We start from the raw sequence: 12,188 nt of genomic DNA on the forward strand, positions 1-12,188 counted from the left end.
TTGACATTAGTATATTTATTACATGAATATAAAATAATGCTTGGCTATTTATTGGCTCGCTGCCAGTTCTTGTGGCGTGTCCCTCACCAAGGGCTCACTCGGGGCGAGGCTTTCCTGTTTTTCCTGCTGGCTCAGTGTCACTGCAGCGTGGGTGGTGCATGCAGATGAATGGCGAGCCTTTTTGCCGGGGGATCCTCGCTCACCCAGTTAGTGGCACGGAGCAAGGCGTTGTGTAGCCATGCATTATCAATCTAGGGCGGCTTCAACCACAGGTGCTTTTCCCCTGTGCACATTCAGATTTTTACAGTCATGATACGAGTGTCCACATAGCTCCAGCCTCAGCTTGCCAGCCGGAAAATGGGCAGGAAGGAAAAAAAAGAGAATTTGGATTATCAATAGCCTACTGTAGTTCTGAAAATGTTTTTTTTCCAGATGTTGTCATGTATGAAAAGACCCAAACTGATCACTTGAAGCGGATTGCTTGATTAACCATAAGAAATATATGATGACCGTGTGTACTATTGGACAGTCCTGGACTGTCAGAGTAATAACTTTGCATCATTAATTAATATACAGTAGGTAATGGAGGTAAACAGCAAACAGCTAACTTTCTAACTATGTATTTGTTCTGTTTCCTTCAGGTGATGAGCTTCATATCTCTCTGAGTGGGATCCTGCTTTTTGGGCACCGGCTCACCCATTCCCCATACCCACCCACACAAGTCGTTTCAGCGTGGCTCAGCTCTTGTCACTGGACTTCAACTTGGGGACCTGAACCTCACAGATCGCCAATGCTAACAAGGAACTGCCTGCTGCTGTTCCTTTGGATTCTCGTCGACGAAGGCTCCGTCTCTTCTTTACGTCCACCTTCGTCGGCACTGGGACGGAGCAGGCCGGGGCGGGAGCACGCCAGAGGCTTGGTGGGCCCGATGAGGAATGGGGCGGCTGGATTTCAACGGGTCAAAAGGGGCTGGGTGTGGAACCAGTTCTTTGTACTGGAGGAGTACATGGGGTCAGACCCGCAGTACGTGGGCAAGGTAAAAAGCCTTATTTTTCCAGCTTTTTATGGTGCAGGAGAAGTCATAAATCACATAGTAAGGAGCTCAGGAGAAATTGAATTGGTGGTAAATGGAGGGAGCGATAGAATGTGAGGGCGATAAAATAGAAGAAAAGGAACAGAAAAGCACTCTAATATATAGCGTTTGAACTACTTTGGCTTCAGATGGGCAATATCAACTACATAAAATATCACAATATGTTTATTTATAATTTATACTTGTATAAAAGCACTATGTCACAATCGTTTGGGCAAGGCTGTCCTTCTGAAACAAAATAACATACTAATACATTCACACTGCACCATCTCTGATGGCAACTGTTGCCCATTTTCATTTGGCCCCTGGAACTAAGCCTGGACATTTTTAATCTAATAATGCTCTTGTTGTAAAGATGTCCCCGTTTGTTCGTGTTTTAAGACATTAATGGTCTCAGGCTTTGGAGGAAAATCTATACATGCTAATGGCGCTGTGCGTTCATTTCTATGTTGGACTAAACATGACATTGAAGTGGTGAGAGAATCGATGGCCCGGTAGAAATAAATTGAAATTACGGCCCTTGTAAAGCTGTCAGAACATCACAGTTATGAGCCTGGGGATATGCTGACAGCAATAAAAAGACAGCAGAGAGGGCCGATAGCCTGAACTGAATCCAGACTGAGATATACATCCCGTCAGACACACTTTTTCTGTCCCCACTCAAACCTCGGCCATCTTGGTTTTTAATGATTCTATATTTTCTTTGGACTCTGCTGTGGCTTAACACATTCATGAGTAAACTCTGTTGGGTTTTAAGGCTAAAGTTGTAATTTGGCACTCCTGGCTTACGTAGGATAATAGTAAGACTGACTTATCTGGCCCAGTGCCGCTGCAATCAGCCCTGACAAGCCATGCTGTTTGTGGAAGTCTCTGAGGCTAAGAGCTGCTGTCTGCTGCCCTCCTAAATCACTTAATCCTGGGCTGCTGCACTGCTTCAAAATAATTGACTGATTCTTCGCCATATGAAAAGCATTTGTAGATGAGATCCTCGGACCTTTGTCAGGACAACCTTAAGGGAAGGGCTTCTGCTCCGAAATGATCGTAGCTTTACCGGGATACAAGTTAAACAGAATGCCTGGAGACTGGGAGAGCAGGCTGTTAGTGATATGTCTTCCAAGGAGTTATCAGGTACTGTCACAGAGGCTTGTGAGGGTAACAGGTTTGCTTTCAAGGCACATAAATGAACTCTAATGGGCCGTGAGTCTCCGTGCAATGAATGCTCATGCTATAATAAATCAATGCCTTATTGTGATAATGTATTCACTCTACAGTGTAAACACGATTTCCATTCACTGACCTGCAGATAGCGGCGCTATAGTGGCTCAAGGGACTACTGACCAACCATAGGAATAAGAAATTATCTAAATTATTTTAGGATTATTTCTTAGGTGTCAGCATTCATTTCTTTCAGTGACTGGATTCAAGAAGAACTCACTTTTCCCCTCTACACGTTTCTTTCTTCGAGCATTAGGAGCTCTTTCCAATCATGTCTGCGATTACCTGAGCAGTTATGGTTGGTTTGCTTGAAATGAAAGTTATGCTATTTCACTCGTTGGTTCTCATTTATCAGTTAATTAGCACACCAGATGGCTGCTGTCTAAAATAAGTCACGCAGCAACAACCTTAAGAACACACTTATTAATCAGACACTTATGCTATTGTAATTCATGTCCATACATTCTGCTCAGAGTAAACGCATGTTTTTATTGTTAAAGCAAATATTTCAATACAAATGCAATAATTGATTTGCTATTTGAACTTGTTTTTTATGTACATTACACAAATAGCCACTATAGATGACAATAACAAAGCTAGAAAGATAACATTTAGAATTTGTGATAGTTTGTACCGACTTCAGGATGGTTGAAATTATTTTTCGGGACTCTCTTTGAAGGTGGTGAAAAGAGTTAGTCTGGAGCCTTGCTGTAAATTGATCATTCTCTAAGCCCCGCCCCTTGCTGCTACTCTGTCAAGCTGTCAGAGCTAACATGGAGCCCACACTGTCACTAACTGCACTCACTGAATACATACTATCTAGGTCTAATTTTTGGGTAAAAGAAAAAGCGATTTGACAGAGAAGCAGACAGAAGGGTATACAATAGTCCTTTGAAGGATATATTCAGGATGTCAAACTGATTCAGCAGCGAAAACAGGTTCAACAGATAAAGAGAGAAGCTAAAGCTACAGATCACCAGGTGACCGAGACACTGTTCCTGTAAAGCGGAGTAGGTCTTTATTCACTGTTATTATCAAAAAAAAAAAAACAGCATACATTCAGTATACCTTCAGAGGCTAGCGCAGCATAGATATGCTAACGTACGTACTCTGCTAATCTTAGCTCCACAGGTGTATCTCTAGTCTTTATCAGTTGAATCGTGCAATTCTTTTTTTAACTGCATCATTGTTAAAAGAGCAAGACACATGCAACACACATGCATTCTGTATGATGTCAGCGCTGACATCATACAGAATACAAGACAACCACTGACAGAGGAAGTGAGGAGGGGGACAACAACTAATGAGTGGAGCTTCAGAGTACAGGTGTTACGGATTAAATGGTTTGCCTATTAACTGGCGTCTGGATGCACCACTGGTTGCTTGTAGTGACGGCAGATGTTTGGAGACAACATGATAACATTTGGTTGTCCTAGTGAATGCCCAATTGTTTTATTTTCATTCATATTCCAAAACATACTCATCCGAGTCTGAGACTGCACTGAACCCGTCAACAGCCAGAAGTATTCAGGCCCATGTTGTGCATTGTCATCACCATACCTAACATAACGTAAATTATCTAATGCTACTCCATTTGGCCATACCAAATTCACTTGTTTCATTTTAGTCTCTGCAAAAGGTAGGACGATCTTTGAGTAAGGGGACGTCTTATCAGTCTCAAGAAAAACAAAGCGGAAGTGAGAGAGCTGCAGCTGCAGCGCACCAATATACTTACATTCATGGTGAATGCATTAAAACCGTCCTGATCGAGCTGACAATAGATGTCTATACAGAACAGAGCTGACGGGGAAGAGCTAGCGGTGGACTTGGCTACGTTATCAGAAGGATAGACGTGTGACTTTTGACTTGAAATGGCTACATTTGTGAATATTTAAGGCAAAACACATTGATCCAACACCTTTACTGTATCAATTTGTAGATTTTCCACATGAAAAAAAGTCTCTAGAAGAGTAGGATTCAACCTTTTTTTCCTATGGTCAAATAAAGTAGCCGCAACAAAAATCGCAATAAATCCTATCAACTCAACAAGAATTGCAAAACACAAAATATTGCAATACATATTCGAATCACCACCCGGCATCGTAATTGTATTGATTTGGGATTTAAGCTCAGAGTCCCAATTTACTTTAAAGTCTGGTCAATGCTGGATTTTTGAGGAAAGTGAGAAGAAGATATTAACAATAAATTGATCAGTTGATCAACTGAAAAAGTATCCCCAACTATTTAAAATGAACATTTGTAATGAAAGTACACGTCAGTTGCAGCTCTTTACATTTTGACAGAGATACAAATTGAGCAGAATATTTCACAGTTGAAAAGTTAACTCGTCAGTGCTGCTTGATGTAAAGGTGACATGTTTAAATCACCTCAAGCCTAGTTTGGCATTTCTGTACTGAATTTTTATTGCATGACAATACTGATATATCTGGAATAGGCCAACATCAGCATGTTGAATGAATTATTATGATTGCATATTATTAAAACATACATCCACAGTTTATTTATGTGTACCTTCTCATGTTGCAATCACATGAGGTAAATAAGATTAGTCCTAAAAAACATCCATCTTTCCAGGCTGTGGTCTATTTCAGATTAATGAGTGCAAGCAAAGCAACATTTCTTTTCTTCTGCGACATCAAGAGAAAAATATGCCATGACTGCATTTCCACTTGTTTTGGTGGTACGCTATGACTACAAAATAAAGAGAATGAATTTAGACTCTGGCTTTTATACCATTTAATGAATGCGACCCAATTTGAGAAATAAAACTGCAAAAAACAACAAGAAGCCGTAATATATTCATTTGACACAGACTAAATCTTGATATTTATGCCAGAATGTATATATTATTGCTTCTTGGTCAGTTAAATTGAGGTGGAAACTTATTCGACACATATAGACTCGGAGCCTGTTAGAAAACCTACAGTCAGGCCTCAGACTGAGAGCTGCTACTTGCACTGCTTACTTAATTGCCCTCTTTGCTCCCTGAGGTGCAAATAAGGTCATGACAAGATTCAGTGTGGTGTTTAGCACTACTAGTCCGTCCTGCATCCATTAAGAAGGGAGCAACTGCTCCGGGGCCTTGCTCAAGGGCAACTGAACTGCAGTTGTTACGAAAGGTGGTTACTGCATTTTTTCCTAAACCTCAGTGTCTCGAGAGTCTCTGAGGCAATAAGATTCCTCCATGGAAAATGCAACCAGAAACTTAGAGTGAATCAAATGTAATTGCAGTTAAACTGCAAGAAAGGGGTTCAAGTTTATTGTGAGGCTGGGAGTTGTCTGATTGTAACATTTTCTTTGCCAAAAACCACGATGGCAATGGCTAAAAAAAGAAAAAATCAATATAGCAAGAGTCAGAATGGCAAACTGAAGGCATTAAAACCGTTGTCCACACACCAATGGGTGACGTCAGGGTGAGTAGGTCCACTTATATATTCATACGCAGTCTAGGTTGACTCCGTACTTCCAATGCCATTAACAATAAATAAACTGTGAGAAATCATAAATTTATGACTGTCTTCCTCTAACGTTTTTAAAAGATATAAATAAAGACCCGCAGGAACATATTTATTAATAGAACTCACTTTGAGCACAACCATTTCACATTGAATACAAGCCCACATGCTGTGAAACCTCCGACAATCTCCTGGTGACAACAACCACATTATTGCAGATTAGCAATTAAAGCCCAGAAGGCTTAAGGGGGTAAATGTAACAACCCTGTGCGCTCACAATTAGATAATGCTGGGGCCTTTCCTATGCTGAGCAGTGATTATCTGCAAGAAAAATCTGCCATTAGTGGTGTGTCTGTATATAAAGCCAAGCCGCCTCATCTCACCCTCTATTAAACTCTCTGCAGCTATTTTCACCATTCGTTTCTAGCATCAAGGCACTCTCCATTTGAACATAATGGTCATAAATTGCTGTTTGACATATTGTCTCTATTATTAAAGTAATTTGGCAATTCGGAATTCACTTAAAGGAATGGTGCTAGTCATTTCTGCGCAGGGCAAATATAATGAGCACTTACGACCGGTGGGGGTTCTTCTGCTGAGAATTCATTGAGTCTATATGTGGTAAACATTACTGTTGCTGCTCCAGAAACATTTAGTTGTATTTAACATCGAATATAACAAAAGTTATTATTACTTTAAATATGTTAAGAAGCACTTATTTAGTAATAAAAAGGAACCGACAAGAGTATTGTAACGAAAAGAGTCGATATAATCCTAACAATACCCGTCCCTACAAATTATACACAACAGCACTGAAGGTTAAAGACAAATCCAATCAGTTTAGACAGTCACACTTAGGAAAAGGAAAGGGGGAAAAGTCTCAGTACCCTTTACTGCAATACAGAGCATGTGATGGCATGCAGTGGCATGCTCCAATGCCCCGTTTCACACACTGGCAGACAAAAGGTCGCTCATTTAAATACAAGTCAATAAACCACTTCTTCCTAGAAAGGGCAGCCCTGTTTCTCCCACAACTTGTTTATTCCTTGGCTTCCTGGCTGACAAGGAAGGACCATCCTTCTCTTTATTGATGGCTCTTCCTCTCAGTCCCACCCCACACCTGGCTGAGATTTATTACCGACGTGGAGCCCGCAATTTAATCTTTCAATGAGGACCTATAAGAAGAACATAAAAGACGTTTCAACAAGACGTATGCACCAGGCCCAACAAAGACGGATTCCAGCACCCGAATCGGCCCTGCTAGTGATACCGTGTTACACGCTGTTAAATATAGTTCAGTTTAAGTGCTCAACTGTAAAATGGATGAAAACCTGAAGAGGCCTGTATAAAAGCAGCAAACCTGTTTACACACTACGGTGATTATAGCCGCCGTTGCAAAATACTTCAGCTGGACTGACTGCAAAGCCAGCAGGTAATTAACACCGACTGCAAAATCACAGGCTTTGTAACTTGAGTGCTTTGCACTGTCCTGTGCAGAGGTCTATTCAGTGGCATACAGCGGAGCAAGTCGACTACGTGCAGAGTCTGACAGGCAAACAATAATCTCGTTGATCTATCCATGACATCCATGAAGCATGCTTGAAGTAGTGACTGATTTTCTGACATAAATAATGTGGACGGGGAACAAGTAGCACACAAATTCATCCTATATCGGCATGACCCCTTGACTCCATTGTTAATGCAGTGATTTAATGGTATGTGTACACCGAATATCGGTTTAAATGCCAGTAAAAAAACTGCAGTACAATGTGTGGATTCTGTGTATTAAACGCTCTCCGATGAAATGACGTGATCTTCTCCCTAAATTCATGTGGAAATGTGCTGCCGTAGTGATTCACTGTCAAGTGCAAAGTAATGTGAAAGGATCGCTCTGCTGCAGGTTTTGCATGCGGTGTGCCAGTGATTCAGCAGCTCGTTAGGACATATTAAGAGGTTGAGGGCCTTTACAATTGTATTGCGTGTTGATGATGAATGTCGCGGGGAAATTCTGAGAAGAACATGCGAAATAAAAGCTAATGACGCCATTCATCCGTCCTGCCAAAGTAATATATTTCACATATTTTGTCCTCGTGGATAATGGACTTTCCTCCTGAATTGCCTGGATCATATTTCCAAACGGTGTGCTAATGCCCCCAATCAGTATCACTTACTACCCTGGTCAACATTTTCCATTTGTTCCTTGACATTGATGGGCAATATTGTTGCGATTCTGGGTAGAAAATTGCATTCTGTGTGTTGTATCAATATCACTGGATAGTTTAATCAAGTGTGATATGAGAAAGGGGAATCAAGCCTTAACCGCGGCCTATGAGATCAATAACAATCATGTACATTAATGTGATGTGTCAAAAATCATTCTTGTACCATGTTATTGGCTATGCAAAAGATAACCTCACATGAAAACACCTTTTTTGGAAAGGTTTTGTAATGTATGCTGAAGCTGCTGATCGAATCCTGTTAGTTCCTCAGATTGTTGACATAGGTAGCCGTTATATCAACAACCATGTTTATGGGTTCTGATGAACACCTGTCAGCAACTGCAGGTGAGACGCACTGAATTTAAATTGCTGTAATATAGTTTCAGAGGTAGCAGCTCAGGAGCTTCAACCTCGACTATGGATGTGTCAATCAATCAAATGTGGTCCTCTCTCCCTCACACTCATCACGAACATACACACACATCCCTACATGTTTTGTTATGTTGCATATAAACCTGTGTGTGTGTGCGTCCGCCCCCATTACCTGACTGAGGCATGGCACAACCCAGATAGCATCCTCCGAGCTGTCAGCAGCAAAGAAACGGCCCGCGAGCCAATATCGATCAGCTATAATAAGCCCCGGGGCGTTTGACACAGAGTTTTCTTTCCATCAGCAGCTCCCCGGCGCACCGACCGCCCGCCAAAACTTACCATGCAAGCAGTCGTGATGCGGTATGACAGGGCACCAGCAAGACAATGCACAAACTCGGAACATATACTGACACTCTGTCATCACTGGGTTGAACGCTTGTTGGATTGAAGGGTGGCGTCAGAACTAATAATGAACAGCAGCATAAAAATAAATTCATGACAGCGGTCGGGCCAGGGAAGCACAGAACGCCCCAACGGATGCAGAATGATTTACACTGATTAACAGCACATTGTAGGAATTCTGATGGGGGATACGGAGTGTTTTTTTGCATAAAGCGTGATATGGATATGGATCAGAATGAATTTATTCACAGACTTTTATAAATATACAATATGACTTGTGGCATCAGTAGGGTTTACATATTTATACTGCTCCAACAAGGTGCAGGACAAGATGTGTGTTTGTGTTTGTAGGCTAGACAAGAAGGAGACTTTAGTTAGTGTGTTAGTGTCGTCACAATACCAAAATGAAGACTTCAGTACGACACCCTGCCTACATATCTGTTTTTAACAGCAGGCTATTGCCCTACATGTCGAGTAACGTGGCTCGTTGTGGCTCTAGTGTAGCAGGCTGCTGCCTCGCTCACTGGGACCGTCTGATAGGTCGCTGACGTTACTGCTTCATTCAAGATCTAATTGATTGTATTGAAATGAGGCAATCATCTATGTGTCTGTGTCTGATTAACGCAAAACTAGGTAGCGCCATCATGAAAGCAACAAATACATTAAATTATCCATTTTGGTTTATGATTATTGGTTTTTTTTCTTTAAAGAGGAGAACACAGGACAAATGCTTTACAGTGCATTCATGTTTTAGATTGAAGACAATGCTATTTAATGTCTGTTGAACTTTACATAACATAATCCACACATTTATTGAGACTAAAGTATGTTGCGACCCTTTTCAGACTGTGTACTGATGGGTGGATGTAGTCGCTGGTGTACGAGGTTGCTGGGGCGTTCAAGTATGTCACCGTCGGCTCCCTATCGGAGACGACTCGCGGTCTCCATATGCATTCCTGAGAGGAGCGCCACATTATCCTGGCTGCAGAAATCCAATTACAGCATTTTCTACAGAGGTTGGCTACATTCTCCTCCGAAATCACTCAAATGAATCAATATGCGGGTTTACTGCATAACAAATGAGGAGCTGTGTGCTGCAAATCCTGGAAGTATAACCGGGAACGCCACCGAGCCAAGAATTCCCCCGTATGGCGCAATCACTGACCTAAGTGTGTGACTGTTTCACAGCCAGCAGAGATGAGCCATCATTCTTCCCCGTAGTTGAGCAGCTTCGGTCAATACAAGTATTTTCCCTAATAGCAGGTGAGTAATGGGCCTGCCGATATTTGTTTTGACAACAATGCTGATGCACTGGGCTCTGCATTGCCTCTACTGCTCCAGACAGGGCAAGATGGCCTGATATCTAGAGAGAACACTGTGGAAAACCAGAGGTCACGGCTTTGAAGGCTACAACGTCTAATGCAATGTCCATAAACAGCTACAAATCCGGGCAAGAATGAGGCGAAGAAAGACTCTGAACAACAGCAGCTACATGATCACTGAAACATTGTTTCACAAAGGCATTAACTAACCGGCCAAAAATGCTAAACGTTTAATGGTCTCGGAAAATGTGTGAAGACTGAGAAGAAGAAAACAACAGAAAAACACCTTGAATGCAAACATCATTACTCAAAACAGATGGTGCGAGTTTGGCTGGTAACAGGAATCTTACTTCATTTCCTCGCACTACCCGTTTCTTTTTATAGCTGCCGCCATGTCAACTGGTACCCGGAGCACAGCGTCTTGCTAATTACGCTTATCATGAAAAATGGAGTGTGAAGACATGCTCGCCGCAATACGGGTGCATACGATCACAGCGTCTGTACGAGCCGGCTCCCGCTCACTCATTCCTCAGTCGTGTTAACCACATTTGCTTTTGGGATCGACACACGGTTATCACTGAAGCCATCATTTGAATTCTGCACGCAGAATTCATTTTTGTCCATGCGATTGTTATAAATTGTGAACAACTGTTACGGGAGAGGAATGGACATTTCTTCTCTTTGCTCTTTGGTGAAATCCCTCTTTCTTTTCCCTTTAAAGGCGGCTGCGACTGTGATTCTGCCTCTCGTCTATTGAGCCCACTGAGTGGTTTGTAGTTTAAAAGAAGCCCTCGTCTGCCTCCCTGTTAATGAATCTTTTTTTTATATAATTAATTACCATTGTTAGAGTAATGGGATTTATAATTAATATCAGTCAACTTTTACTTGGCCTATAATTAATGAGGCAATGTGCATATGCTTTTCAATGTTTGCATTTCTTCTTCATCTTTAACTGTGCGGAGTGTTTTGCAGGTGCCTCTCCTGGGTACTTGTATTGAATAAACTGCAAACGGGAAAAATAGGCTCCAAGTTTTTTTTCTTTTTCTGGTCAGTCAAAGGACAACCACATACAAACACCCCATTAATCATAAATACAAAGTGATAATTCATCCAGCAGTACACACAAACATCAGTCTGCCCACGTTACAGAGTACACTAATCCAGCTTCAGGTCATGCAAGTACTTTGGGCTGATGATGATTATTATTATTATTAGGACTGAACAGCTCGAGGAGCTATCAATACACAGCAGTAATTATTATTTACATGGAAATGGTAACATATGATGAACACCTAAGCAGTAGTATGCAATCAAGAAACAACTGCCCTGCAACAGCTGCTGCTGGGAAACTAGCAACACTTCAGACAGGTGTTGATTAAGCTCTACAAGGTACAGACTTCATTGTCAGATGTCTGTTATTTTGTCCATTGGGAGTGGGTGACAGATACATATGAACATATTGTGATCCAATGCCTGTATCAAAGAATTCTCAACAAAATAGATTTTCACAACATTATTTGTTGCAGTGTGTATGAGTGACATGTCTTCTGTCAGCAACGCGTTTGTCTCGGCTCGGTCTGACAAGTAAAAGATTGCGGGCCCCATTATGCCTCCATTGTTGCTACAGTCCATCTGCCACTCTGATCTCTCCTGCTACGCCTCAAGCAGAAAGGAGCGACAACTTTCACCACACTCACAAACGGGACTGCTGCTCACATGGTGTCGTCGGCCTGATGGGACAGAAAGCCCACTGAATGACGCTGTGGATCATGTGAATGGATTGTAGAAATATTACGGGATTACAAAAACAAACTAGCGTCTGATGTAAGCGTGGGGCGCCGGGAACGCACCGTGTTTTATTAAAGACAAGAGCACACCTCGAAGCACGAGTTCCTGGGGAGCACCGGAGGGCAACACCACTCTAACCAGACTGCTGACAGACAAAAGGCCCACAGGAAATAGTTTGCTCTCATTTGGCTCGACTGAAAATGCAGTTGCCGGATGATTGTATTCTGTCTGTATCATCTTTGGCTACAAAAAAAAACTAAAAACATCTTCTGGTGTATCGACACTTTACAAGTCAAAGCTT

At 41.8% G+C, this 12,188-nt stretch overlaps 1 protein-coding gene across 1 annotated transcript in view; it reads left to right on the plus strand.

The window, feature by feature from the left end:
- Positions 1-790: 790 nt before the first annotated feature.
- Positions 791-12,188, plus strand: part of LOC142937422 (cadherin-12-like) — a 55,667-nt gene continuing 44,269 nt past the window's right edge. The window contains exon 1 of the mRNA XM_076080334.1: positions 791-1,036. Coding sequence (XP_075936449.1) covers positions 791-1,036 — 246 coding nt within the window. The remainder of the gene's footprint in view (positions 1,037-12,188) is intronic.

The sequence above is a fragment of the Anarhichas minor genome, unplaced genomic scaffold, assembly GCF_050575085.1.
Source record: "Anarhichas minor isolate MPS153535 unplaced genomic scaffold, ASM5057508v1 ptg000074l, whole genome shotgun sequence".
Taxonomy (NCBI): domain Eukaryota; kingdom Metazoa; phylum Chordata; class Actinopteri; order Perciformes; family Anarhichadidae; genus Anarhichas; species Anarhichas minor.